The following is a 24,894-nucleotide window of genomic DNA, read 5'->3' as shown; positions in this document are numbered from 1 at the left end:
AGTGGTACAGTGTGTTCTACTGCAGGACGGACTGTATCTAAGTGGTACAGTGTGTTCTAGTCTGCTCTGTCTGGTTGCTGCTATTTCTGTCTGTCCTGTGTAGCGTCTACCCATGAACCCTTCTGCTTTGTCTCGGTGTGTGTGTGTGTGTGTGTGTGTGTGTGTGTGTGTGTGTGTGTGTGTGTGTGTGTGTGTGTGTGTGTGTGTGTGTGTGTGTGTGTGTGTGTGTGTGTGTGTGTGTGTGTGTGTGTGTGTGTGTGTGGAGACAGAGAGCAGACATCTTTACATAACACAGCTGGAGATCTTCATCAGACTGAGGAGACAAGACCGTCTGCATCGCTCCCTCCCTCCCCGTCTCTCTCCCTCCTTCAGTCAGGCCCGGAGGCATTGCCATGGAAACCCAGCAGAAGGAAAGAGAGACAGGAAGTCACGGAACAGAGAGTAAAGTCTCAACTCCTCTATGCTGCTGCTGGGGGCAACTAACTTGTTGTCCAGACGTTACAACACACAGCTACATACAGAGGCTGCTATTCCCCCTAACCCCTTCAGCACGTAACCCTTTAATGTAGTTGTTACACATTGATTACACTTTCACTCCTATTTCATATACAGTACCACTCAAAGGTTTGGACACCTTTGACTGGTATCATTTAAAGGTTTTTCTTTATTTTTACTATTTTCTACATTGTAGAATAATAATGAAGACATTCAACTATGAAATAACACATATGGAATCATGTAGTAACCAAAAAAGTGGAACACAAATGAAAATATATTTTATATTTTGTGTTATTTCATAGTTTAACCTGTTGGGGATGGGGGCGCTGTTTAGACTATTTATGCTAATGTGGCTAATTTTTTAAACGGCTTCCCACAAAATCCTTGATCGTACAATATGCATATTATTATTATTATTGGATAGAAAACAGTCTATAGTTTCTATAGGAGTTGAAATTTTGTCTCTAAGTGGAACAGAGCCCATTCTACAGCAATTTCCCTGACATGGAGTCAGATTTGAGAAACGTTGGCCACTTTTCTGAAGTCATTTAAACGGGCACTGTCGTTGCTATGACTATACGGACACTTCTTACGTCTTCCCCTGGATGCCTTTACGTGATGACGATTCCAACGGGCTCGATTGCTCGTTCACAGGCCCTACAAATGAAAAAAACCTTTAGCTAGCAAGTCTTTTCTTGCTGCGTAACGCGCGTGGAAGACACCGACCCTCTCCTGTTCCAAGCGTTAGTTTAGCCTGTTATATTTCTCCGGTCATCTTTTCACTCGTTATAGGAGTTACAAACATCACAAAGTAGTTAATTTAAAGCGTTTTATAGCAATTTATATCCGTTTAGTGCGATTTTGGGACATTTATTTTTGCAACGATGTGAAAAGTTGGTCACGCTTTTCAGTTCATCCCGAACGTAGTTGACATTTCCACATGGCAAGAGGACAGCTTTCCACCAAAAGACGATTTCTCCCAAGAAAGGATCCTTTGCCCAAGATACTGATGGAAGAACAGCTCAAGGTAGGACATTTTTATTATGATAAATCGTGTTTCTGTCGAAACATTTTAGTGGCTTAGGATGCCATGTTTTTTGACGTAGCTTCGCTTGGCGCAAACTGTATTGAAAAGTAAGGATAAATTAAAAAATGTAATAACGCAATTGTATTAAGAATTAAATTGTCTATCAATCCCTGTCCACCCTATATTTTTTAGTCACGTTTATGAGTATTTATGTATAAGAGTAGATCACTGTCTAAGTGGCGCAAGGACGTTTTCTTTACCAGCTTGTCTACATTTCACATTGTCTAACCATGATTTTGGTGGCTAAATATAAACATTTTCGATCAAACTGTATATGCATGTTGTAATGTGATGTTACAGGAGTGTCATCGGAAGAATTCTGAGAAGGTTAGTGAAAAAATTAATATCTTTTGGCGATGTTGACTTTTATCGCTCACTTTGGCTAGAATCAATGCTGGGCTGCTAATTGCTATGTGCTAAGCTAATATAACGATTTATTGTGTTTTCGCTGTAAGACACTTAGAAAATCTGAAATATTGTCTGTATTCACAGGATCTGTGTCTTTCGATTCGTGTATGCTGTGTATTTTTACGAAATGTTTGATGATTAGTAGTTAGGTAAACACGTTGCTCATTGTAATTATTCTAGTCCATTTGTGATGGTGGGTGCAATTGTAAACTATGCCATATACCTGAAATATGCACTTTTTTCTAACAAAACCTATCCCATACCATAAATATGTTATCAGACTGTCATCTAATGAGTTTTTTTGTTGGTTAGGGGCTATAAATATCTTAGTTTAGCCGAATTGGTGATGGCTACTGGTGTTGGTGGACAAATAAAAGATGGTGGAATATGCTAATGTGTTTTTTAGGTAATAGATGTACATCTTTACATATTGTGTCTTCCCTGTAAAACATTTTAAAAATCGGAAATGTTGACTGGATTCATAAGATCTGTGTCTTTCATTAGCTGTATTGGACTTTAATGTGTGAAAGTTAAATATTTTAAAAAAATATTTTTTTTGAATTTCGCGGCACTGGTTTTTCAGTGGGGGGGGGGGGGGAGTGCCGCTAGCGCCACGCTGATCCTAGACAGGTTAATGTCTTCACTATTATTCTACAATGTAAAAAATAAAGAAAAACCTTTAAATGAGTAGGTGTCCAAACCTTTGACTGGTTCTGTATATGAAATACAGTACCAGACAACCCCACCAGCGCCCCCCAACTCTAAAATAATATATACAGTAGCCTTTTCCTTCAGTAGCCCCTCCCCCTCTTCTCCTGCCACACAACTCCCTCAAGGAGAACAGCCTCTGTGCCTCTGCCCCCAACCCCCCCACTTTAAAACCAGGAAAATGATACAGTGACTGTTTCCTTCATGGGAATGTATCACTCACTACTAGAAGTGGCTCTGAATAAGTGCGTCTGCTAAATGACTCAGACTTCAATCTAATTGTCCTTCAGTCCCCTCCGCCCCTCCAACAGAACACCCTCCGCCCCTCCAACAGAACACCCTCCGCCCCTCCAACAGAACACCCTCCGCCCCTCCAACAGAACACCCTCCGCCCCTCCAACAGAACACCCTCCGCCCCTCCAACAGAACACCCTCCGCCCCTCCAACAGAACACCCTCCGTGCCTCCCTACTCTCCAGTCTAAAAGGCAGTCTCGAGGGGACCTTGGCACTTCCTGACAAGCCTCTAAACAGTAAATACAGCCATTACCCACAACACCCCACTTCCTGTGTCAGGCCCTCTGGAGGAGAGTCAGCTACCAGTTAGCCTACTATCCCCAGCACTTACAGCCACAGTTACAGCCTTCTGGTTAACACACAGTGGTTGAAATGTCTCTGCATTACATTTTCCTTCCTCTACAGGTGATATCCTACATGTCAAATATCTGTGAGGTTGTATGTACTACAGAGACTCTAGGTACAGCTGGGTGCTTCTCTCTGTGTCTGTCTATAATGGGGGTAACTGAAACTGTTGTCCACAGAGACCGACACAGAACGTCCGTCTAATAGCCGTTTATTGGCTTTCAGGAAGTGAAGTCAAGCCAGAGAGAATGAGTGAGACAGAAACACACAGAGACAGAGAGAGACAAAGAGAGCAAGAGAGAGAGAGAAAGAGCGAGAGAGAGAGAGAGAGAGAGAGAGAGAGAAAGAGCGAGAGAGAGAGAGAGAGAGAGAGAGAGAGAGAGAGAGAGAGAGAGAGAGAGAGAGAGAGAGAGAGAGAGAGAGAGAGAGAGAGAGAGAGAGAGAGAGAGAGAGAGAGAGAGAGAGAGAGAGAGAGAGAGAGAGAGCCACATCTCAAACCCTCTACACTGTTTCTCAACCCTTTCCTGTAATTTCTCACCAGCTGTTACAGAACGGAGCCTCTCCACGGGCCGTTACAGAACGGAGCCTCTCCACGGGCCGTTACAGAACGGAGCCTCTCCACGGGCCGTTACAGAACGGAGCCTCTCCACGGGCCGTTACAGAACGGAGCCTCTCCACGGGCCGTTACAGAACGGAGCCTCTCCACGGGCCGTTACAGAACGGAGCCTCTCCACGGGCCGTTACAGAACGGAGCCTCTCCACGGGCCGTTACAGAACGGAGCCTCTCCACGGGCCGTTACAGAACGGAGCCTCTCCACGGGCCGTTACAGAACGGAGCCTCTCCACGGGCCGTTACAGAACGGAGCCTCTCCACGGGCCGTTACAGAACGGAGCCTCTCCACGGGCCGTTACAGAACGGAGCCTCTCCACGGGCCGTTACAGAACGGAGCCTCTCCACGGGCCGTTACAGAACGGAGCCTCTCCACGGGCCGTTACAGAACGGAGCCTCTCCACGGGCCGTTACAGAACGGAGCCTCTCCACGGGCCGTTACAGAACGGAGCCTCTCCACGGGCCGTTACAGAACGGAGCCTCTCCACGGGCCGTTACAGAACGGAGCCTCTCCACGGGCCGTTACAGAACGGAGCCTCTCCACGGGCCGTTACAGAACGGAGCCTCTCCACGGGCCGTTACAGAACGGAGCCTCTCCACGGGCCGTTACAGAACGGAGCCTCTCCACGGGCCGTTACAGAACGGAGCCTCTCCACGGGCCGTTACAGAACGGAGCCTCTCCACGGGCCGTTACAGAACGGAGCCTCTCCACGGGCCGTTACAGAACGGAGCCTCTCCACGGGCCGTTACAGAACGGAGCCTCTCCACGGGCCGTTACAGAACGGAGCCTCTCCACGGGCCGTTACAGAACGGAGCCTCTCCACGGGCCGTTACAGAACGGAGCCTCTCCACGGGCCGTTACAGAACGGAGCCTCTCCACGGGCCGTTACAGAACGGAGCCTCTCCACGGGCCGTTACAGAACGGAGCCTCTCCACGGGCCGTTACAGAACGGAGCCTCTCCACGGGCCGTTACAGAACGGAGCCTCTCCACGGGCCGTTACAGAACGGAGCCTCTCCACGGGCCGTTACAGAACGGAGCCTCTCCACGGGCCGTTACAGAACGGAGCCTCTCCACGGGCCGTTACAGAACGGAGCCTCTCCACGGGCCGTTACAGAACGGAGCCTCTCCACGGGCCGTTACAGAACGGAGCCTCTCCACGGGCCGTTACAGAACGGAGCCTCTCCACGGGCCGTTACAGAACGGAGCCTCTCCACGGGCCGTTACAGAACGGAGCCTCTCCACGGGCCGTTACAGAACGGAGCCTCTCCACGGGCCGTTACAGAACGGAGCCTCTCCACGGGCCGTTACAGAACGGAGCCTCTCCACGGGCCGTTACAGAACGGAGCCTCTCCACGGGCCGTTGCAGAACGGAGCCTCTCCACGGGCCGTTGCAGAACGGAGCCTCTCCACGGGCCGTTGCAGAACGGAGCCTCTCCACGGGCCGTTGCAGAACGGAGCCTCTCCACGGGCCGTTGCAGAACGGAGCCTCTCCACGGGCCGTTGCAGAACGGAGCCTCTCCACGGGCCGTTGCAGAACGGAGCCTCTCCACGGGCCGTTGCAGAACGGAGCCTCTCCACGGGCCGTTGCAGAACGGAGCCTCTCCACGGGCCGTTGCAGAACGGAGCCTCTCCACGGGCCGTTGCAGAACGGAGCCTCTCCACGGGCCGTTGCAGAACGGAGCCTCTCCACGGGCCGTTGCAGAACGGAGCCTCTCCACGGGCCGTTGCAGAACGGAGCCTCTCCACGGGCCGTTGCAGAACGGAGCCTCTCCACGGGCCGTTGCAGAACGGAGCCTCTCCACGGGCCGTTGCAGAACGGAGCCTCTCCACGGGCCGTTGCAGAACGGAGCCTCTCCACGGGCCGTTGCAGAACGGAGCCTCTCCACGGGCCGTTGCAGAACGGAGCCTCTCCACGGGCCGTTGCAGAACGGAGCCTCTCCACGGGCCGTTGCAGAACGGAGCCTCTCCACGGGCCGTTGCAGAACGGAGCCTCTCCACGGGCCGTTGCAGAACGGAGCCTCTCCACGGGCCGTTGCAGAACGGAGCCTCTCCACGGGCCGTTGCAGAACGGAGCCTCTCCACGGGCCGTTGCAGAACGGAGCCTCTCCACGGGCCGTTGCAGAACGGAACCTCTCCACGGGCCGTTACAGAACGGAGCCTCTCCACGGGCCGTTACAGAACGGAGCCTCTCTACGGGCCGTTACAGAACGGAGCCTCTCTACGGGCCGTTACAGAACGGAGCCTCTCTACGGGCCGTTACAGAACGGAGCCTCTCTACGGGCCGTTACAGAACGGAGCCTCTCTACGGGCCGTTACAGAACGGAGCCTCTCTACGGGCCGTTACAGAACGGAGCCTCTCTACGGGCCGTTACAGAACGGAGCCTCTCTACGGGCCGTTACAGAACGGAGCCTCTCTACGGGCCGTTACAGAACGGAGCCTCTCTACAGGCCGTTACAGAACGGAGCCTCTCTACAGGCCGTTACAGAACGGAGCCTCTCTACAGGCCGTTACAGAACGGAGCCTCTCTACAGGCCGTTACAGAACGGAGCCTCTCTACAGGCCGTTACAGAATGGAGCCTCTCTACAGGCTGTTACAGAATGGGAGTCAGTGAGTGGATCACTGTTCATTTTGGCACACTTTAGATTTAGTCTAGACTTAAGTCACATTTTTGTCCTTTGAATAATGATTTACTGTAGTTATTGTCAAAATGAAGAAAACATTGGGCCATTTTAGAGAGAGAAAGAGAGAGGCACAACAATAATAAAATACGTAGTGGCGGTGTTATGGGAAATATCTTTTGAACGGTAAGGGCTAGAATCAAGCCGTTTTCTCTGAGGAAGTGGGAGACTTGGCTACAGAACCTGGCTATGAAACGCAGCGGGGAAAGTGGGAGGGTTGAGTGAGACTACGAATGCACTACTTTTCTATACTAAAGGGAGAGACAATCACAGCTAGACTGTTTTACTATTAAACTCACTGCTGCTATTGTTTTCATTTTGTAAAGCAGCTTATGTTTCTTAAAGGGATACTTGGGGATTTTGGCAGTGAGGCCCTATATCAACTTCCCCCAGAGTCAGATGACATCACTGATACCATTTGTATGCCTCTGTGTCCAGTATGAAGGAAGTTAGCACTGGCTTGCAAAACGACCTCTAACTAGCGTTGGCTCAATGATGAAGTCTAAGGGCCTCATTGACGAAATCCTGAAGTATCTCTTTCACCAGGCAAAGGGTAGCTAACTAGGAGGCTGGTGGTGACTGGTTCGCTACGGCGAAGCAAGAGAGTCACCTGTGCGATGTGTATAACCAGAGGCAGAGCCTGTCTTCACACTCATCGCTTGCTCCCCTGCAGCTCACCAGCAGATGTAGGCTGTGTGTTCCAGGTGTGACGTGTCCTTCCCACTGCTGAACATTACTGGGATGCACATCTGTGCTGCTAATATTCAATTGTGCTCATCACTGAAAAGCTCTCAATCTCTCCAGAAACTCTTGTCCAGTCCACTTAGTCAGAGTTTGGTGACCATGGTGTGTTTATACAACAAGTAAAACACAAATCACTTTACGGTCTAATCGAATGTAAATTCCACTAGACTCATTAAATCAGCCCCTGCTGATAACAAGAGTTGTTGCTATGGTCTGTCACCACACACACAGTGGGGTGAGGGAAGAGGAATGTGTGTGAGGTTATTCCTGACACACTTCCTCTCCAGAGATCAGGAGCCATGACGTCATGGTTCTGGAATTCTACCGGAGGGACCAACCCTAAACCTGCTCTATATACATACTGGAGGTACCAACCCTAAACCTGCTCTATATACATACTGGAGGTACCAACCTAACCCTGCTCTATATACATACTGGAGGTACCAACCCTAACCCTGCTCTATATACATACTGGAGGTACCAACCCTAACCCTGCTCTATATACATACTGGAGGTACCAACCCTAACCCTGCTCTATATACATACTGGAGGTACCAACCTAACCCTGCTCTATATACATACTGGAGGTACCAACCCTAACCCTGCTCTATATACATACTGGAGGTACCAACCCTAACCCTGCTCTATATACATACTGGAGGTACCAACCCTAACCCTGCTCTATATACATACTGGAGGTACCAACCCTAACCCTGCTCTATATACATACTGGAGGTACCAACCCTACTCTATATACATACTGGAGGTACCAACCCTAACCCTGCTCTATATACATACTGGAGGTACCAACCCTAACCCTGCTCTATATACATACTGGAGGTACCAACCCTACTCTATATACATACTGGAGGTACCAACCCTAACCCTGCTCTATATACATACTGGAGGTACCAACCCTAACCCTGCTCTATATACATACTGGAGGTACCAACCCTAACCCTGCTCTATATATATACTGGAGGTAACAACCCTGCTCTATATACATACTGGAGGTAACAACCCTGCTCTATATACATACTGGAGGTACCAACCCTGCTCTATATACACACTGGAGGTAACAACCCTAACCCTGCTCTATATACATACTGGAGGTACCAACCCTAACCCTGCTCTATATACATACTGGAGGTACCAACCCTCACCCTGCTCTATATACATACTGGAGGTAACAACCCTAACCCTGCTCTATATATATACTGGAGGTACCAACCCTGCTCTATATACATACTGGAGGTACCAACCCTAACCCAGCTCTATATACATACTGGAGGTACCAACCCTAACCCAGCTCTATATACATACTGGAGGTACCAACCCTAACCCAGCTCTATATACATACTGGAGGTACCAACCCTAACCCTGCTCTATATACATACTGGAGGTACCAACCCTAACCCAGCTCTATATACATACTGGAGGTACCAACCCTGCTCTATATACATACTGGAGGTACCAACCCTCACCCTGCTCTATATACATACTGGAGGTACCAACCCTAACCCAGCTCTATATACATACTGGAGGTACCAACCCTAACCCTGCTCTATATACATACTGGAGGTACCAACCCTAACCCTGCTCTATATACATACTGGAGGGACCAACCCTCACCCTGCTCTATATACATACTGGAGGTACCAACCCTCACCCTGCTCTATATACATACTGGAGGTAACAAACCTAACCCTGCTCTATATACATACTGGAGGTAACAACCCTCACCCTGCTCTATATACATACTGGAGGTACCAACCCTCACCCTGCTCTATATACATACTGGAGGTACCAACCCTCACCCTGCTCTATATACATACTGGAGGTACCAACCCTAACCCTGCTCTATATACATACTGGAGGTACCAACCCTACTCTATATACATACTGGAGGTACCAACCCTAACCCTGCTCTATATACATACTGGAGGTACCAACCCTAACCCTGCTCTATATACATACTGGAGGTACCAACCCTAACCCTGCTCTATATATATACTGGAGGTAACAACCCTGCTCTATATACATACTGGAGGTAACAACCCTGCTCTATATACATACTGGAGGTACCAACCCTGCTCTATATACATACTGGAGGTACCAACCCTAACCCTGCTCTATATACATACTGGAGGTACCAACCCTGCTCTATATACACACTGGAGGTAACAACCCTAACCCTGCTCTATATACATACTGGAGGTACCAACCCTAACCCTGCTCTATATACATACTGGAGGTACCAACCCTCACCCTGCTCTATATACATACTGGAGGTAACAACCCTAACCCTGCTCTATATACATACTGGAGGTACCAACCCTGCTCTATATACACACTGGAGGTAACAACCCTAACCCTGCTCTATATACATACTGGAGGTACCAACCCTAACCCTGCTCTATATACATACTGGAGGTACCAACCCTCACCCTGCTCTATATACATACTGGAGGTAACAACCCTAACCCTGCTCTATATATATACTGGAGGTACCAACCCTGCTCTATATACATACTGGAGGTACCAACCCTAACCCAGCTCTATATACATACTGGAGGTACCAACCCTAACCCAGCTCTATATACATACTGGAGGTACCAACCCTAACCCAGCTCTATATACATACTGGAGGTACCAACCCTAACCCTGCTCTATATACATACTGGAGGTACCAACCCTAACCCAGCTCTATATACATACTGGAGGTACCAACCCTGCTCTATATACATACTGGAGGTACCAACCCTCACCCTGCTCTATATACATACTGGAGGTACCAACCCTAACCCAGCTCTATATACATACTGGAGGTACCAACCCTAACCCTGCTCTATATACATACTGGAGGTACCAACCCTAACCCTGCTCTATATACATACTGGAGGGACCAACCCTCACCCTGCTCTATATACATACTGGAGGTACCAACCCTCACCCTGCTCTATATACATACTGGAGGTAACAAACCTAACCCTGCTCTATATACATACTGGAGGTAACAACCCTCACCCTGCTCTATATACATACTGGAGGTACCAACCCTAACCCAGCTCTATATACATACTGGAGGTACCAACCCTCACCCTGCTCTATATACATACTGGAGGTACCAACCCTCACCCTGCTCTATATACATACTGGAGGTACCAACCCTAACCCTGCTCTATATACATACTGGAGGTACCAACCCTAACCCTGGTCTATATACATACTGGAGGTAACAACCCTAACCCTGCTCTATATACATACTGGAGGTACCAACCCTACTCTATATACATACTGGAGGTACCAACCCTAAACCTGCTCTATATACATACTGGAGGGACCAACCCTACTCTATATACATACTGGAGGTACCAACCCTAAACCTGCTCTATATACATACTGGAGGGACCAACCCTAACCCTGGTCTATATACATACTGGAGGTAACAACCCTAACCCTGCTCTATATACATACTGGAGGTACCAACCCTCACCCTGCTCTATATATATACTGGAGGTACCAACCCTGCTCTATATACATACTGGTACTGGGGGACATTAAAGGTGTATTCCTACCCAGAAGTGTGTGTGTGTCCTAGCACAAGGAAATCCCTCAGTAATGTAGAAGGACTGTACCACCATATTGCTTTTTTCTCCCTCACTATTCTCTCTGCCTCTCCCAGCCCACACTCCTCGTCCTCTCTCAGCTGTGTATTGTGTAAGACCAGAGTAGACATGCATTAGTAATACCTGCAGACACAGCAGTGGACTGATTACAGCTGAGAGCAATCTCACACACACACACACACACACCTGGGGCTGACACTTAGAAAGTCAACATGCCTGCAATACAATACACACCTGTATGACACAGAGCCTTCCCTTCAAGACCACAAACATTACCCACAACATCTAAACATTACCCACAACATCTATGGTTACCCACAACATCTATGGTTACCCACAACATCTATGGTTACCCACACCATCTAAACATTACCCACAACATCTAAACATCACCCACAACATCTATGGTTACCCACAACATCTATGGTTACCCACAACATCTAAAACATTACCCACAACATCTAAAACATTACCCACAACATATATTGGTTACCCACAACATCTAAACATTACCCACAACATCTAAAACATTACCCACAACATCTAAAACATTACCCACAACATATATTGGTTACCCACAACATCTAAACATCACCCACAACATCTATGGTTACCCACAACATCTATGGTTACCCACAACATCTAAAACATTACCCACAACATCTAAAACATTACCCACAACATATATTGGTTACCCACACCATCTAAAAAACATTGCCCATAAACATTTCCCACAACATCTAAACATTGCCCACACCATCTCTGGTCACCCACACCATCTCTAGTCACCCACACCATCTCTAGTCACCCACACCATCTCTAGTCACCCACACCATCTCTAGTCACCCACACCATCTCTAGTCACCCACACCATCTCTAGTCACCCACAACATCTCTAGTCACCCACAACATCTCTAGTCACCCACACCATCTCTAGTCACCCACACCATCTCTAGTCACCCACACCATCTCTAGTCACCCACAACATCTCTAGTCACCCACAACATCTCTAGTCACCCACAACATCTCTAGTCACCCACACCATCTCTAGTCACCCACACCATCTCTAGTCACCCACACCATCTCTAGTCACCCACACCATCTCTAGTCACCCACACCATCTCTAGTCACCCACACCATCTCTAGTCACCCACAACATCTCTAGTCACCCACAACATCTCTAGTCACCCACAACATCTCTAGTCACCCACACCATCTCTAGTCACCCACAACATCTCTAGTCACCCACACCATCTCTAGTCACCCACACCATCTCTAGTCACCCACACCATCTCTAGTCACCCACACCATCTCTAGTCACCCACACCATCTCTAGTCACCCACAACATCTCTAGTCACCCACAAAACTCCATTTGTTTGGCGCATTATGTTCAGTATTCCACAGCCTTAGGCACGTCATCAAGGCTTGACGAAAATTCCAAAAAGTATCCGTAAAGTTCGTAGAAACATGTCAAACATTTTTAATAATCAATCCTCAGGTTGTTTTTAACATCAATAATCGATAATATTTCAACCGGATTGTAAACTATTCAATACTGGAGAGAAAGAAAATGTCGAGCAACCAGTGTCGAGCGCATGAACTAATGTAAGGACCTCCGTCTATCCACTGACACGTTTTGATAAATCTCGCTAATTTTTCAGAATAAAAGCTTGAAACTATGTCTAAAGACTGTTCACACCCTGAGGAAGCCATTGGAAAAGGAATCTGGTTGATATCCATTCAAATGGACGAAAGGCAGGCAATGGAACAGTGATTTTTCAAAATAAGAGTCACTTCCGGTTTGGATTTCCTCAGGTTTTCGCCTGCAAAATCAGTTCTGTTATACTCACAGACAATATTTTGACAGTTTTAGAAACTTTAGAGTGTTTTCTATCCTACTCTGTCAATTATATGCATATTCTAGTATCTGGACCTGAGAAATAGGCAGCTTACATTGGGAACGTTATTTTTCCAAACATAAAAATTCTGCCCCCTAGCTTCAAGAAGTTAGATCCGAGTGATACGTTACAATGTATATTTGTAGCAAACAGAGCGAATGAGAGACAGAAGCCCACAGCCACCGCTTGCTCCTCATCATGTCTCAGTGCAGTGGGCCAAATCAGTTATATTTCAGATAACGTCATGCATTTGGGAGTAGAATATCATTTCTCAGTCATTCTCCTGACCCCCCTCCAGGGTAGCATGCCCCCAGACCCCCCCCCTCCCCCCGGCTACTTTTGCCACAGCTCCTGAGAAACATCGTAGGGGAAACACTGCACAAGGTCTGAACATACACCAGGTTCCCCCTACCTTTCCTCTCTCCAGAGAAAGACACAACATCATCTCTGTCTTTGTACTCCAGGGCCTCCTACCTTTCCTTTCTCCAGAGAAAGACACTACATCATCTCTGTCTTTGTACTCCAGGGCCTCCGACCTTTCCTCTCTCCAGAGAAAGACACTACATCATCTCTGTCTTTATACTCCAGGGCCTCCTACCTTTCCTCTCTCCAGAGAAAGACACAACATCATCTCTGTCTTTGTACTCCAGGGCCTCCTACCTTTCCTCTCTCCAGAGAAAGACACTACATCATCTCTGTCTTTGTACTCCAGGGCCTCCTACCTTTCCTTTCTCCAGAGAAAGACACTACATCATCTCTGTCTTTGTACTCCAGGGCCTCCTACCTTTCCTTTCTCCAGAGAAAGACACTACATCATCTCTGTCTTTATACTCCAGGGCCTCCTACCTTTCCTCTCTCCAGAGAAAGACACAACATCATCTCTGTCTTTGTACTCCAGGGCCTCCTACCTTTCCTCTCTCCAGAGAAAGACACTACATCATCTCTGTCTTTATACTCCAGGGCCTCCTACCTTTCCTCTCTCCAGAGAAAGACACAACATCATCTCTGTCTTTGTACTCCAGGGCCTCCTACCTTTCCTTTCTCCAGAGAAAGACACTACATCACCTCTGTCTTTGTACTCCAGGGCCTCCTACCTTTCCTTTCTCCAGAGAAAGACACAACATCATCTCTGTCTTTGTACTCCAGGGCATCCTACCTTTCCTTTCTCCAGAGAAAGACACTACATCATCTCTGTCTTTGTACTCCAGGGCCTCCTACCTTTCCTCTCTCCAGAGAAAGACACAACATCATCTCTGTCTTTGTACTCCAGGGCCTCCTTCTCCAGAAAACTGAGTAGCTTCTCTCTGCTGTAGGGGCCGGTGGCTGCTTTCACTGTGTGGTCCTTCTGACGCATCGACGCTGGCAGCAATGCATTCTGGGGGGGGGGGGGGGAGACACGGAGGGGTGGATACATGGGTTTATTGACTGATTGGTGAATTCATGTGCCATGTTTAAAAACATCAGGGCTGCATTCGGTGCTGTGTTGGGTGGAGTTTCTATGGTGGCCTAGTTAGTGGATCTCCTTCATGCTGTGTATAAGTGAAAGACCAGAAGAATGTTTATGATGCTCTCTACTTGAGATGTAACACATTGTCCTATTCCCAATACTTCTGTTGGGGTGTATTGTGTCATATCACTTATAAAGGGCCATTTTCCCAATACTTCTGTTGGGGTGTATTGTGTAATATCAGATATAAAGGGCCGTTTTCCCAATACTTCTGTTGGTGTGTATTATCACATATAAAGGCCCGTTTTCCCAATACTTCTGTTGGTGTGTATTGTGTAATATCACTTATAAAGGGCCGTTTTCCCAATACTTCTGTTGGTGTGTATTGTGTAATATCACATATAAAGGGCCGTTTTCCCAATACTCTGTTGGTGTGTATTGTGTAATATCACTTATAAAGGGACGTTTTCCCAATACTTCTGTTGGTGTGTATTGTGTAATATCACTTATAAAGGGACGTTTTCCCAATACTTCTGTTGGTGTGTATTGTGTAATATCACATTTAAAGGGCCGTTTTCCCAATACTTCTGTTGGTGTGTATTGTGTAATATCACATATAAAGGGACGTTTTCCCAATACTTCTGTTGGTGTGTATTATCACATATAAAGGGCCGTTTTCCCAATACTTCTGTTGGGGTGTATTGTGTAATATCACATATAAAGGGCCGTTTTCCCAATACTTCTGTTGGTGTGTATTGTGTAATATCACATATAAAGGGCCGTTTTCCCAATACTTCTGTTGGTGTGTATTGTGTAATATCACATATAAAGGGCCGTTTTCCCAATACTTCTGTTGGTGTGTATTGTGTAATATCACATATAAAGGGCCGTTTTCCCAATACTTCTGTTGGTGTGTATTGTGTAATATCACATATAAAGGGCCATTTTCCCAATACTTCTGTTGGTGTGTATTGTGTAATATCACATATAAAGGGCCGTTTTCCCAATACTTCTGTTGGTGTGTATTGTGTAATATCACATATAAAGGGCCGTTTTCCCAATACTTCTGTTGGTGTGTATTGTGTAATATCACATATAAAGGGCCGTTTTCCCAATACTTCTGTTGGTGTGTATTGTGTAATATCACATATAAAGGGCCGTTTTCCCAATACTTCTGTTGGTGTGTATTGTGTAATATCACATATAAAGGGCTGTTTAATCTCACTCTGGCCCTTGAAAAGGAACATAAACCTCTCAGACCTGGAGGGGTATCACTACTCTGCTCCTCCTCTACACTGCCGCGCCTCCTCCTCTACTCTACTCTGCCGCGCCTCCTCCTCCTCTACTCTACTCTGCCGCGCCTCCTCCTCTACTCTGCCGCGCCTCCTCCTCTACTCTGCCGCGCCTCCTCCTCTACTCTGCCGCGCCTCCTCCTCTACTCTGCCGCGCCTCCTCCTCTACTCTGCCGCGCCTCCTCCCTCCTGCCGGTCCTCTACTCTGCCGCGCCTCCTCCTCCTCTACCGCGCGCCTCCTCCTCCTCCTCCTCTACTCTGCCGCGTCTCCTCCTCCGGTCCCTCCTCCTCTACTCTGCCGCGTCTCCCTCCTCCTCCTCCTCGGCGCTACCGCGCCTCCTCCTCCTCCTCCTCTACTCTGCCGCGTCTCCTCCTCCTCCTCATCTACTCTGCCGCGTCTCCTCCTCCTCCTCTACTCTGCCGCGCCTCCTCCTCCTCTCTCTGCCGCGCCTCCTCCTCCTATAACTCTGCCGCGCCTCCTCCTCCACTCTGCCGCGCCTCCTCCTCCTCCTCCTCTACTCTGCCGCGCCTCCTCCTCCTCCTCCTCTACTCTGCCGCGCCTCCTCCTCTACTCTGCCGCGCCTCCTCCTCCTCCTCTACTCTGCCGCGCCTCCTCCTCCTCTAACTCTGCGTGCTAATCTACATAGAAAGGCTTTGCAGACTGCATGCAGAATCAACACACACATTCTCTTTCCTTCTCCCTTACATTTCCCAACATTGAGAGTTGAGGATTGGGAGTTGGGAGGTTAAAAGTTGATAAGAATGAGATGTCTGTCTGGCGAACAAGGAGAAAACACAAGGAATACACAGAAACAGACTGAGACCCCCCCCCTCCATACCTCTGGGTCCATCTCCTCCAGAGCAGTGAGACCCCCCCCCCCCCCCCTCACCTCTGGGTCCATCTCCTCCAGAGCAGTGAGACCCCCCCCCCCCCCCCCCTCCATACCTCTGGGTCCATCTCCTCCAGAGCAGTGAGACCCCCCCCCCTCCATACCTCTGGGTCCATCTCCTCCAGAGCAGTCTCCAGTTGTTTGAGTTCCTGCTCTGACAGGTTGTTAAGGATCTCATCCTCGTCAATCTCCTTGTACTTCTCCAGGTCTTTCTTAAACGACAAAGCCATGTTCTCTCTCTGCTACACCAACTGCAGACCGGGGTGTCTGTCTGTGTCCCTCTGGGTCCAAGTGTCACACCTAAGGACAGGTAACCTGCTAGAGAGACAGAGGGATGGAGACAGAGGGATGGAGACAGAGAGGCAGGCAGACAGACAGACAGACAGACAGACAGACGGACAGACGGACAGACAGACAGACAGACGGACAGACGGACAGACGGACAGACGGACAGACGGACAGACGGACAGACGGACAGAGAGGCAGGCAGACAGAGAGGCAGACATAGAGAGAGGTAGGAAGGCAGACAGACAGAGAGGTAGGCAGGCAGACAGACAGAGAGGTAGGCAGGCAGGCAGACAGAGAGGTAGGCAGGCAGACAGACAGACAGAGAGGTAGGCAGGCAGACAGACAGACAGAGAGGTAGGCAGGCAGACAGACAGACAGAGAGGTAGGCAGGCAGACAGACAGACAGAGAGGTAGGCAGGCAGACAGACAGACAGAGAGGTAGGCAGGCAGACAGACAGAGAGGTAGGCAGGCAGACAGAGAGGTAGGCAGGCAGACAGACACACAGAGAGGTAGGCAGGCAGACAGACACACAGAGAGGTAGGCAGGCAGACAGACAGAGAGGTAGGCAGGCAGACAGAGAGGTAGGCAGGCAGACAGAGAGGTAGGCAGGCAGGCAGACAGACAGAGAGGTAGGCAGGCAGACAGACAGAGAGGTAGGCAGGCAGACAGAGAGGTAGGCAGACAGACAGAGAAGATGATAACATTTGAGTTAGTGGGATCAAAGTAGGTCATGTATTAAAGCCAGTCAGACAACGTCTTAAACATCACAAACTGGGTGGGTTGAGCCCTGGATGCTGATTGGCTGACAGCCGTGGTTCTAGTCCTGGATGCTGATTGGCTGACAGCCGTGGTTCTAGCCCTGGATGCTGCTTGGCTGACAGCCGTGGTTCTAGCCCTGGATGCTGATTGGCTGACAGCTGTGGTTCTAGCCCTGGATGCTGATTGGCTGACAGCTGTGGTTCTAGCCCTGGATGCTGATTGGCTGACAGCCGTGGTTCCAGCCCTGGATGCTGATTGGCTGACAGCCGTGGTTCCAGCCCTGGATGCTGATTGGCTGACAGCCGTGGTTCCAGCCCTGGATGCTGATTGGCTGACAGCCGTGGTTCTAGCCCTGGATGCTGATTGGCTGACAGCCGTGGTTCCAGCCCTGGATGCTGATTGGCTGACAGCCGTGGTATATCAGACCGTATAACACGGCTACGACAAACAAATCACTTTTTACTGTTCTAATTATGTTGATAACCAGTTTATAATAACAATAAGGCACTTCTGGGATTTGTGTTGTCTGGCCAATATCGGTGTGTTGGGCCAGTAACCGAAAGGTTGCTAGATCAAATCCCAGAGCTGTCGTTCTGCCCCTGAACAAGGCAGTTAGCCCACTGTTCCCCTGAACAAGGCAGTTAGCCCACTGTTCCCCTGAACAAGGCAGTTAGCCCACTGTTCCCCTGAACAAGGCAGTTAGCCCACTGTTCCCCTGAACAAGGCAGTTAGCCCACTGTTCCCCTGAACAAGGCAGTTAGCCCACTGTTCCCCTGAACAAGGCAGTTAGCCCACTGTTCCCCTGAACAAGGCAGTTAGCCCACTGTTCCCCTGAACAAGGCAGTTAGCCCACTGTTCCCCTGAACAAGGCAGTTAGCCCACTGTTCCCCTGAACAAGGCAGTTAGCCCACTGTTCCCCTGAACAAGGCAGTTAGCCCACTGTTCCCCTGAACAAGGCAGTTAACCCACTGTTCCCCTGAACAAGGCAGTTAACCCACTGTTCCCCTGAACAAGGCAGTTAGCCCACTGTTCCCCTGAACAAGGCAGTTAGCCCACTGTTCCCCTGAACAAGGCAGTTAACCCACTGTTCCCCGGTAGGCCGTCATTGTAAATAAGAATTTGTTCTTAACTGACTTGCCTAGTTAAATAAAGGTTAAATCAAACTAATAATCAAGCCATTGACTAGTTGAATCAGGTATGTTTGTCTGGGGCAACAACAGCGTGTGCTGCTGGAGGCACAGGACGACCGGAGTTGGAAACACTGGTGTAAACTAAAGTTGAGGAGTTCAATCTTCTGCGACCTCTGGGCGGTGGCTGGTATTTTATTTTATGCGCGGCAGTCTTGGTGGAGCTGTGCGGTTTAGAGGGAACATTGGTTAGTTCTCTCTCCCACATCGTTCTCTCTGTTCTGGTCTGTTCTCTCTCCCACATCGTTCTCTCTGTTCTGGTCTGTTCTCTCTCCCACATCGTTCTCTCTGTTCTGGTCTGTTCTCTCTCCCACATCGTTCTCTCTGTTCTGGTCTGTTCTCTCTCCCACATCGTTCTCTCTGTTCTGGTCTGTTCTCTCTCCCACATCGTTCTCTCTGTTCTGGTCTGTTCTCTCTCCCACATCGTTCTCTCCCTCTGTTCTGGTCTGTTCTCTCTCCCACATCGTTCTCCCTCTCTGTTCTGGTCTGTTCTCTCTCCCACATCGTTCTCCCTCTCTGTTCTGGTCTGTTCTCTCTCCCACATCGTTCTCCCTCTCTGTTCTGGTCTGTTCTCTCTCCCACATCGTTCTCCCTCTCTGTTCTGGTCTGTTCTCTCTCCCACATCGTTCTCCCTCTCTGTTCTGGTCTGTTCTCTCTCCCACATCGTTCTCCCTCTCTGTTCTGGTCTGTTCTCTCTCCCACATCGTTCTCCCTCTCTGTTCTGGTCTGTTCTCTCTCCCACATCGTTCTCCCTCTCTGTTCTGGTCTGTTCTCTCTCCCACATCGTTCTCCCTCTCGGTTCTGGTCTGTTCTCTCTCCCACATCGTTCTCTCTGTTCTGGTCTCTCTCCCACATCATTCTCCCTCTCTATTCTGGTCTGTTCTCTCTACAATTAGAGGTTTACTGTCCACTCCTCCATTAAGGTTTTGTGTAGGCTTCCCCTGGGGTGATGTTTTGTGTAGGCTTCCCCTGGGGTGATGTTTTGTGTGGGCTTCCCCTGGGGTGATGTTTTATGTGGGCTTCCCCTGGGGTGATGTTTTATGTGGGCTTCCCCTGGGGTGATGTTTTGATAACCGTGTAAATCTCTCTAGGACAAGGTGACTTTTATCAATATATTGGCCTGTATTTACCTCCCAAAAACGAAATGCTAATTAGATGCTAATGTGGCTATCATAAAGAACTACAAATACCATGATGATCTGGACCAGACTGACGAATCGAGGCAAAGGTAAGAATCCTGGGATTAACTATCTAAATGTATTCATGAATAAATTGGCTACATTTCTTTCAAATGGACAATTCTGTTAACTGTCTTGTGCATGTTTTAAATTGACACAATACCTGTTAATAAAGGTGTCAGCTAGAGATGACCTACAGGAGCTTGCTGGGATTTGTAGTTTTACATGATGTCTACTTTAATGCTAATTAGCATTTTAGAATCGGAGAGTAAATACAGCCGAATACATTGATAAAAGTCACCTTTTAAATGAATTGTAGAAAAACAATTGGAAACATTTCCCTGTTTAACCGTTAGGTTTTCTGGGTATTCTGACACCTCCACTGTGGTGCTCTATAACAGGGGATAACAGGCTCACTCTGCCCTGATGGAAAGTGAATGAGAGCAGATGACATGTCAGTTTTCATGATGATAGTAATGTTGATCGCATCCGTCGCTGGTTATTGATGATGCAAATCAGGTTCTGAAGACTGGGATAAAGCGGGTCACGTCCGAGGTCCAGTCCACATCCTGATGTTAATACCAGACCAGGTATGGACCCCCTACTCAGAAATAACATGACTGAATAAGTTCCAGACAATGTCACCTATTCTAACAGGTTATAGGCCGTGTTTAAATCTATCGTAGGCCTAACTAAGCCCTGAACCTCATCACAATTCAAGCCAGAAGTTAAATATCCATGATGGTAAAAGCAAACTACCTGCAGCCAGTTTATCTGTGGGATAATAACATATGTTTCAGTTTCAGACCAGCAGCTTTCAACGTCTAGAAAACATTCTGACAGAAAACATTCTGACATTGTCCAGACACATCCACAACACAGACAGACCCATCAGCATCTAAACCACCTGACTGTTAAGTAGAGACAAATCCACAACACAACACAGCCCCATCAGCATCTAAACCACCAGACTGTTAAGTAGAGACAAATCCACAACACAGACAGACCCATCAGCATCTAAACCACCAGACTGTTAAGTAGAGACAAATCCACAACACAGACCCATCAGCATCTAAACCACCAGACTGTTAAGTAGAGACAAATCCACAACACAGACAGACCCATCAGCATCTAAACCATCGGACTGTTAAGTAGAGACAAATCCACAACACAGACCCATCAGCATCTAAACCACCAGACTGTTAAGTAGAGACAAATCCACAACACAGACAGACCCATCAGCATCTAAACCACCAGACTGTTAAGTAGAGACAAATCCACAACACAGACAGACCCATCAGCATCTAAACCACCAGACTGTTAAGTAGAGACAAATCCACAACACAGACAGACCCATCAGCATCTAAACCACCTGACTGTTAAGTAGAGACAAATCCACAACACAGACCCATCAGCATCTAAACCACCTGACTGTTAAGTAGAGACAAATCCACAACACAGACAGACCCATCAGCATCTAAACCACCTGACTGTTAAGTAGAGACAAATCCACAACACAGACCCATCAGCATCTAAACCACCGGACTGTTAAGTAGAGACAAATCCACAACACAGACCCATCAGCATCTAAACCACCTGACTGTTAAGTAGAGACAAATCCACAACACAGACAGACCCATCAGCATCTAAACCACCAGACTGTTAAGTAGAGACAAATCCACAACACAGACAGACCCATCAGCATCTAAACCATCGGACTGTTAAGTAGAGACAAATCCACAACACAGACAGACCCATCAGCATCTAAACCACCTGACTGTTAAGTAGAGACAAATCCACAACACAGACCCATCAGCATCTAAACCACCTGACTGTTAAGTAGAGACAAATCCACTACACAGACCCATCAGCATCTAAACCACCAGACTGTTAAGTAGAGACAAATCCACTACACAGACCCATCAGCATCTAAACCACCAGACTGTTAAGTAGAGACAAATCCACAACACAGACAGACCCATCAGCATCTAAACCATCGGACTGTTAAGTAGAGACAAATCCACAACACAGACAGACCCATCAGCATCTAAACCACCTGACTGTTAAGTAGAGACAAATCCACAACACAGACCCATCAGCATCTAAACCACCGGACTGTTAAGTAGAGACAAATCCACAACACAGACAGACCCATCAGCATCTAAACCACCAGACTGTTAAGTAGAGACAAATCCACTACACAGACCCATCAGCATCTAAACCACCTGACTGTTAAGTAGAGACAAATCCACAACACAGACCCATCAACATCTAAACCATCGGACTGTTAAGTAGAGACAAATCCACAACACAGACAGACCCATCAGCATCTAAACCACCAGTCTGTTAAGTAGAGACAAATCCACAACACAGACCCATCAGCATCTAAACCACCGGACTGTTAAGTAGAGACAAATCCACAACACAGACAGACCCATCAGCATCTAAACCACCTGACTGTTAAGTAGAGACAAATCCACAACACAGACCCATCAGCATCTAAACCACCTGACTGTTAAGTAGAGACAAATCCACAACACAGACAGACCCATCAGCATCTAAACCACCTGACTGTTAAGTAGAGACAAATCCACAACACAGACCCATCAGCATCTAAACCACCAGACTGTTAAGTAGAGACAAATCCACAACACAGACAGACCCATCAGCATCTAAACCATCGGACTGTTAAGTAGAGACAAATCCACAACACAGACAGACCCATCAGCATCTAAACCACCTGACTGTTAAGTAGAGACAAATCCACAACACAGACCCATCAGCATCTAAACCACCTGACTGTTAAGTAGAGACAAATCCACTACACAGACCCATCAGCATCTAAACCACCAGACTGTTAAGTAGAGACAAATCCACTACACAGACCCATCAGCATCTAAACCACCAGACTGTTAAGTAGAGACAAATCCACAACACAGACAGACCCATCAGCATCTAAACCACCTGACTGTTAAGTAGAGACAAATCCACAACACAGACCCATCAGCATCTAAACCACCGGACTGTTAAGTAGAGACAAATCCACAACACAGACAGACCCATCAGCATCTAAACCACCAGACTGTTAAGTAGAGACAAATCCACTACACAGACCCATCAGCATCTAAACCACCTGACTGTTAAGTAGAGACAAATCCACAACACAGACCCATCAGCATCTAAACCACCAGACTGTTAAGTAGAGACAAATCCACAACACAGACCAATCAGCATCTAAACCACCAGACTGTTAAGTAGAGACAAATCCACAACACAGACCCATCAGCATCTAAACCACCTGACTGTTAAGTAGAGACAAATCCACAACACAGACAGACCCATCAGCATCTAAACCACCAGACTGTTAAGTAGAGACAAATCCACAACACAGACCAATCAGCATCTAAACCACCAGACTGTTAAGTAGAGACAAATCCACAACACAGACCCATCAGCATCTAAACCACCTGACTGTTAAGTAGAGACAAATCCACAACAGAGACCCATCAGCATCTAAACCACCTGACTGTTAAGTAGAGACAAATCCACAACACAGACCCATCAGCATCTAAACCACCGGACTGTTAAGTAGAGACAAATCCACAACACAGACAGACCCATCAGCATCTAAACCACCTGACTGTTAAGTAGAGACAAATCCACAAAACAGACCCATCAGCATCTAAACCACCTGACTGTTAAGTAGAGACAAATCCACAACACAGACCCATCAGCATCTAAACCACCAGACTGTTAAGTAGAGACAAATCCACAACACAGACAGACCCATCAGCATCTAAACCACCTGACTGGTAAGTAGAGACAAATCTACAACACAGACCCATCAGCATCTAAACCACCAGACTGTTAAGTAGAGACAAATCCACTACACAGACTCATCAGCATCTAAACCACCAGACTGATAAGTAGAGACAAATCCACAACACAGACCCATCAGCATCTAAACCACCTGACTGATAAGTAGAGACAAATCCACAACACAACACAGCCCCATCAGCATCTAAACCACCTGACTGATAAGTAGAGACAAATCCACAACACAACACAGCCCCATCAGCATCTAAACCACCTGACTGTTAAGTAGAGACAAATCCACAACACAGACCCATCAGCATCTAAACCACCAGACTGATAAGTAGAGACAAATCCACAACACAGACCCATCAGCATCTAAACCACCAGACTGTTAAGTAGAGACAAATCCACAACACAGACCCATCAGCATCTAAACCACCAGACTGATAAGTAGAGACAAATCCACAACACAGACAGACCCATCAGCATCTAAACCACCAGACTGATAAGTAGAGACAAATCCACAACACAGACAGACCCATCAGCATCTAAACCACCAGACTGTTAAGTAGAGACAAATCCACAACACAGACAGACCCATCAGCATCTAAACCACCAGACTGTTAAGTAGAGACAAATCCACAACACAGACAGACCCATCAGCATCTAAACCACCTGACTGTTAAGTAGAGACAAATCCACAACACAGACCCATCAGCATCTAAACCACCTGACTGTTAAGTAGAGACAAATCCACAACACAGACAGACCCATCAGCATCTAAACCACCTGACTGTTAAGTAGAGACAAATCCACAACACAGACCCATCAGCATCTAAACCACCTGACTGTTAAGTAGAGACAAATCCACAACACAGACCCATCAGCATCTAAACCATCGGACTGTTAAGTAGAGACAAATCCACAACACAGACAGACCCATCAGCATCTAAACCACCTGACTGTTAAGTAGAGACAAATCCACAACACAGACAGACCCATCAGCATCTAAACCACCAGACTGTTAAGTAGAGACAAATCCACAACACAGACCCAACAGCATCTAAACCACCTGACTGTTAAGTAGAGACAAATCCACAACACAGACAGACCCATCAACATCTAAACCAT

General features: G+C 47.7%; 1 protein-coding gene across 1 annotated transcript in view; it reads right to left on the bottom strand.

Annotated features, from left to right (window-relative positions):
* Window positions 1-16,899, bottom strand: part of LOC129834900 (tropomodulin-3-like) — a 49,117-nt gene extending 32,218 nt beyond the window's left edge. The window contains exons 1-2 of the mRNA XM_055900268.1: window positions 16,639-16,899; window positions 14,124-14,280 (exon numbers count right to left, since the gene is read on the bottom strand). Of these exons, the coding sequence (XP_055756243.1) occupies window positions 14,124-14,280; window positions 16,639-16,764 (283 nt within the window). The 5' untranslated portion in view covers window positions 16,765-16,899. The remainder of the gene's footprint in view (window positions 1-14,123; window positions 14,281-16,638) is intronic.
* Window positions 16,900-24,894: the final 7,995 nt, after the last annotated feature.

The sequence above is a fragment of the Salvelinus fontinalis genome, chromosome 35 (assembly GCF_029448725.1).
Source record: "Salvelinus fontinalis isolate EN_2023a chromosome 35, ASM2944872v1, whole genome shotgun sequence".
In the NCBI taxonomy this organism is placed as follows: domain Eukaryota; kingdom Metazoa; phylum Chordata; class Actinopteri; order Salmoniformes; family Salmonidae; genus Salvelinus; species Salvelinus fontinalis.
This window is presented reverse-complemented; position numbering and strand designations above follow the sequence as displayed.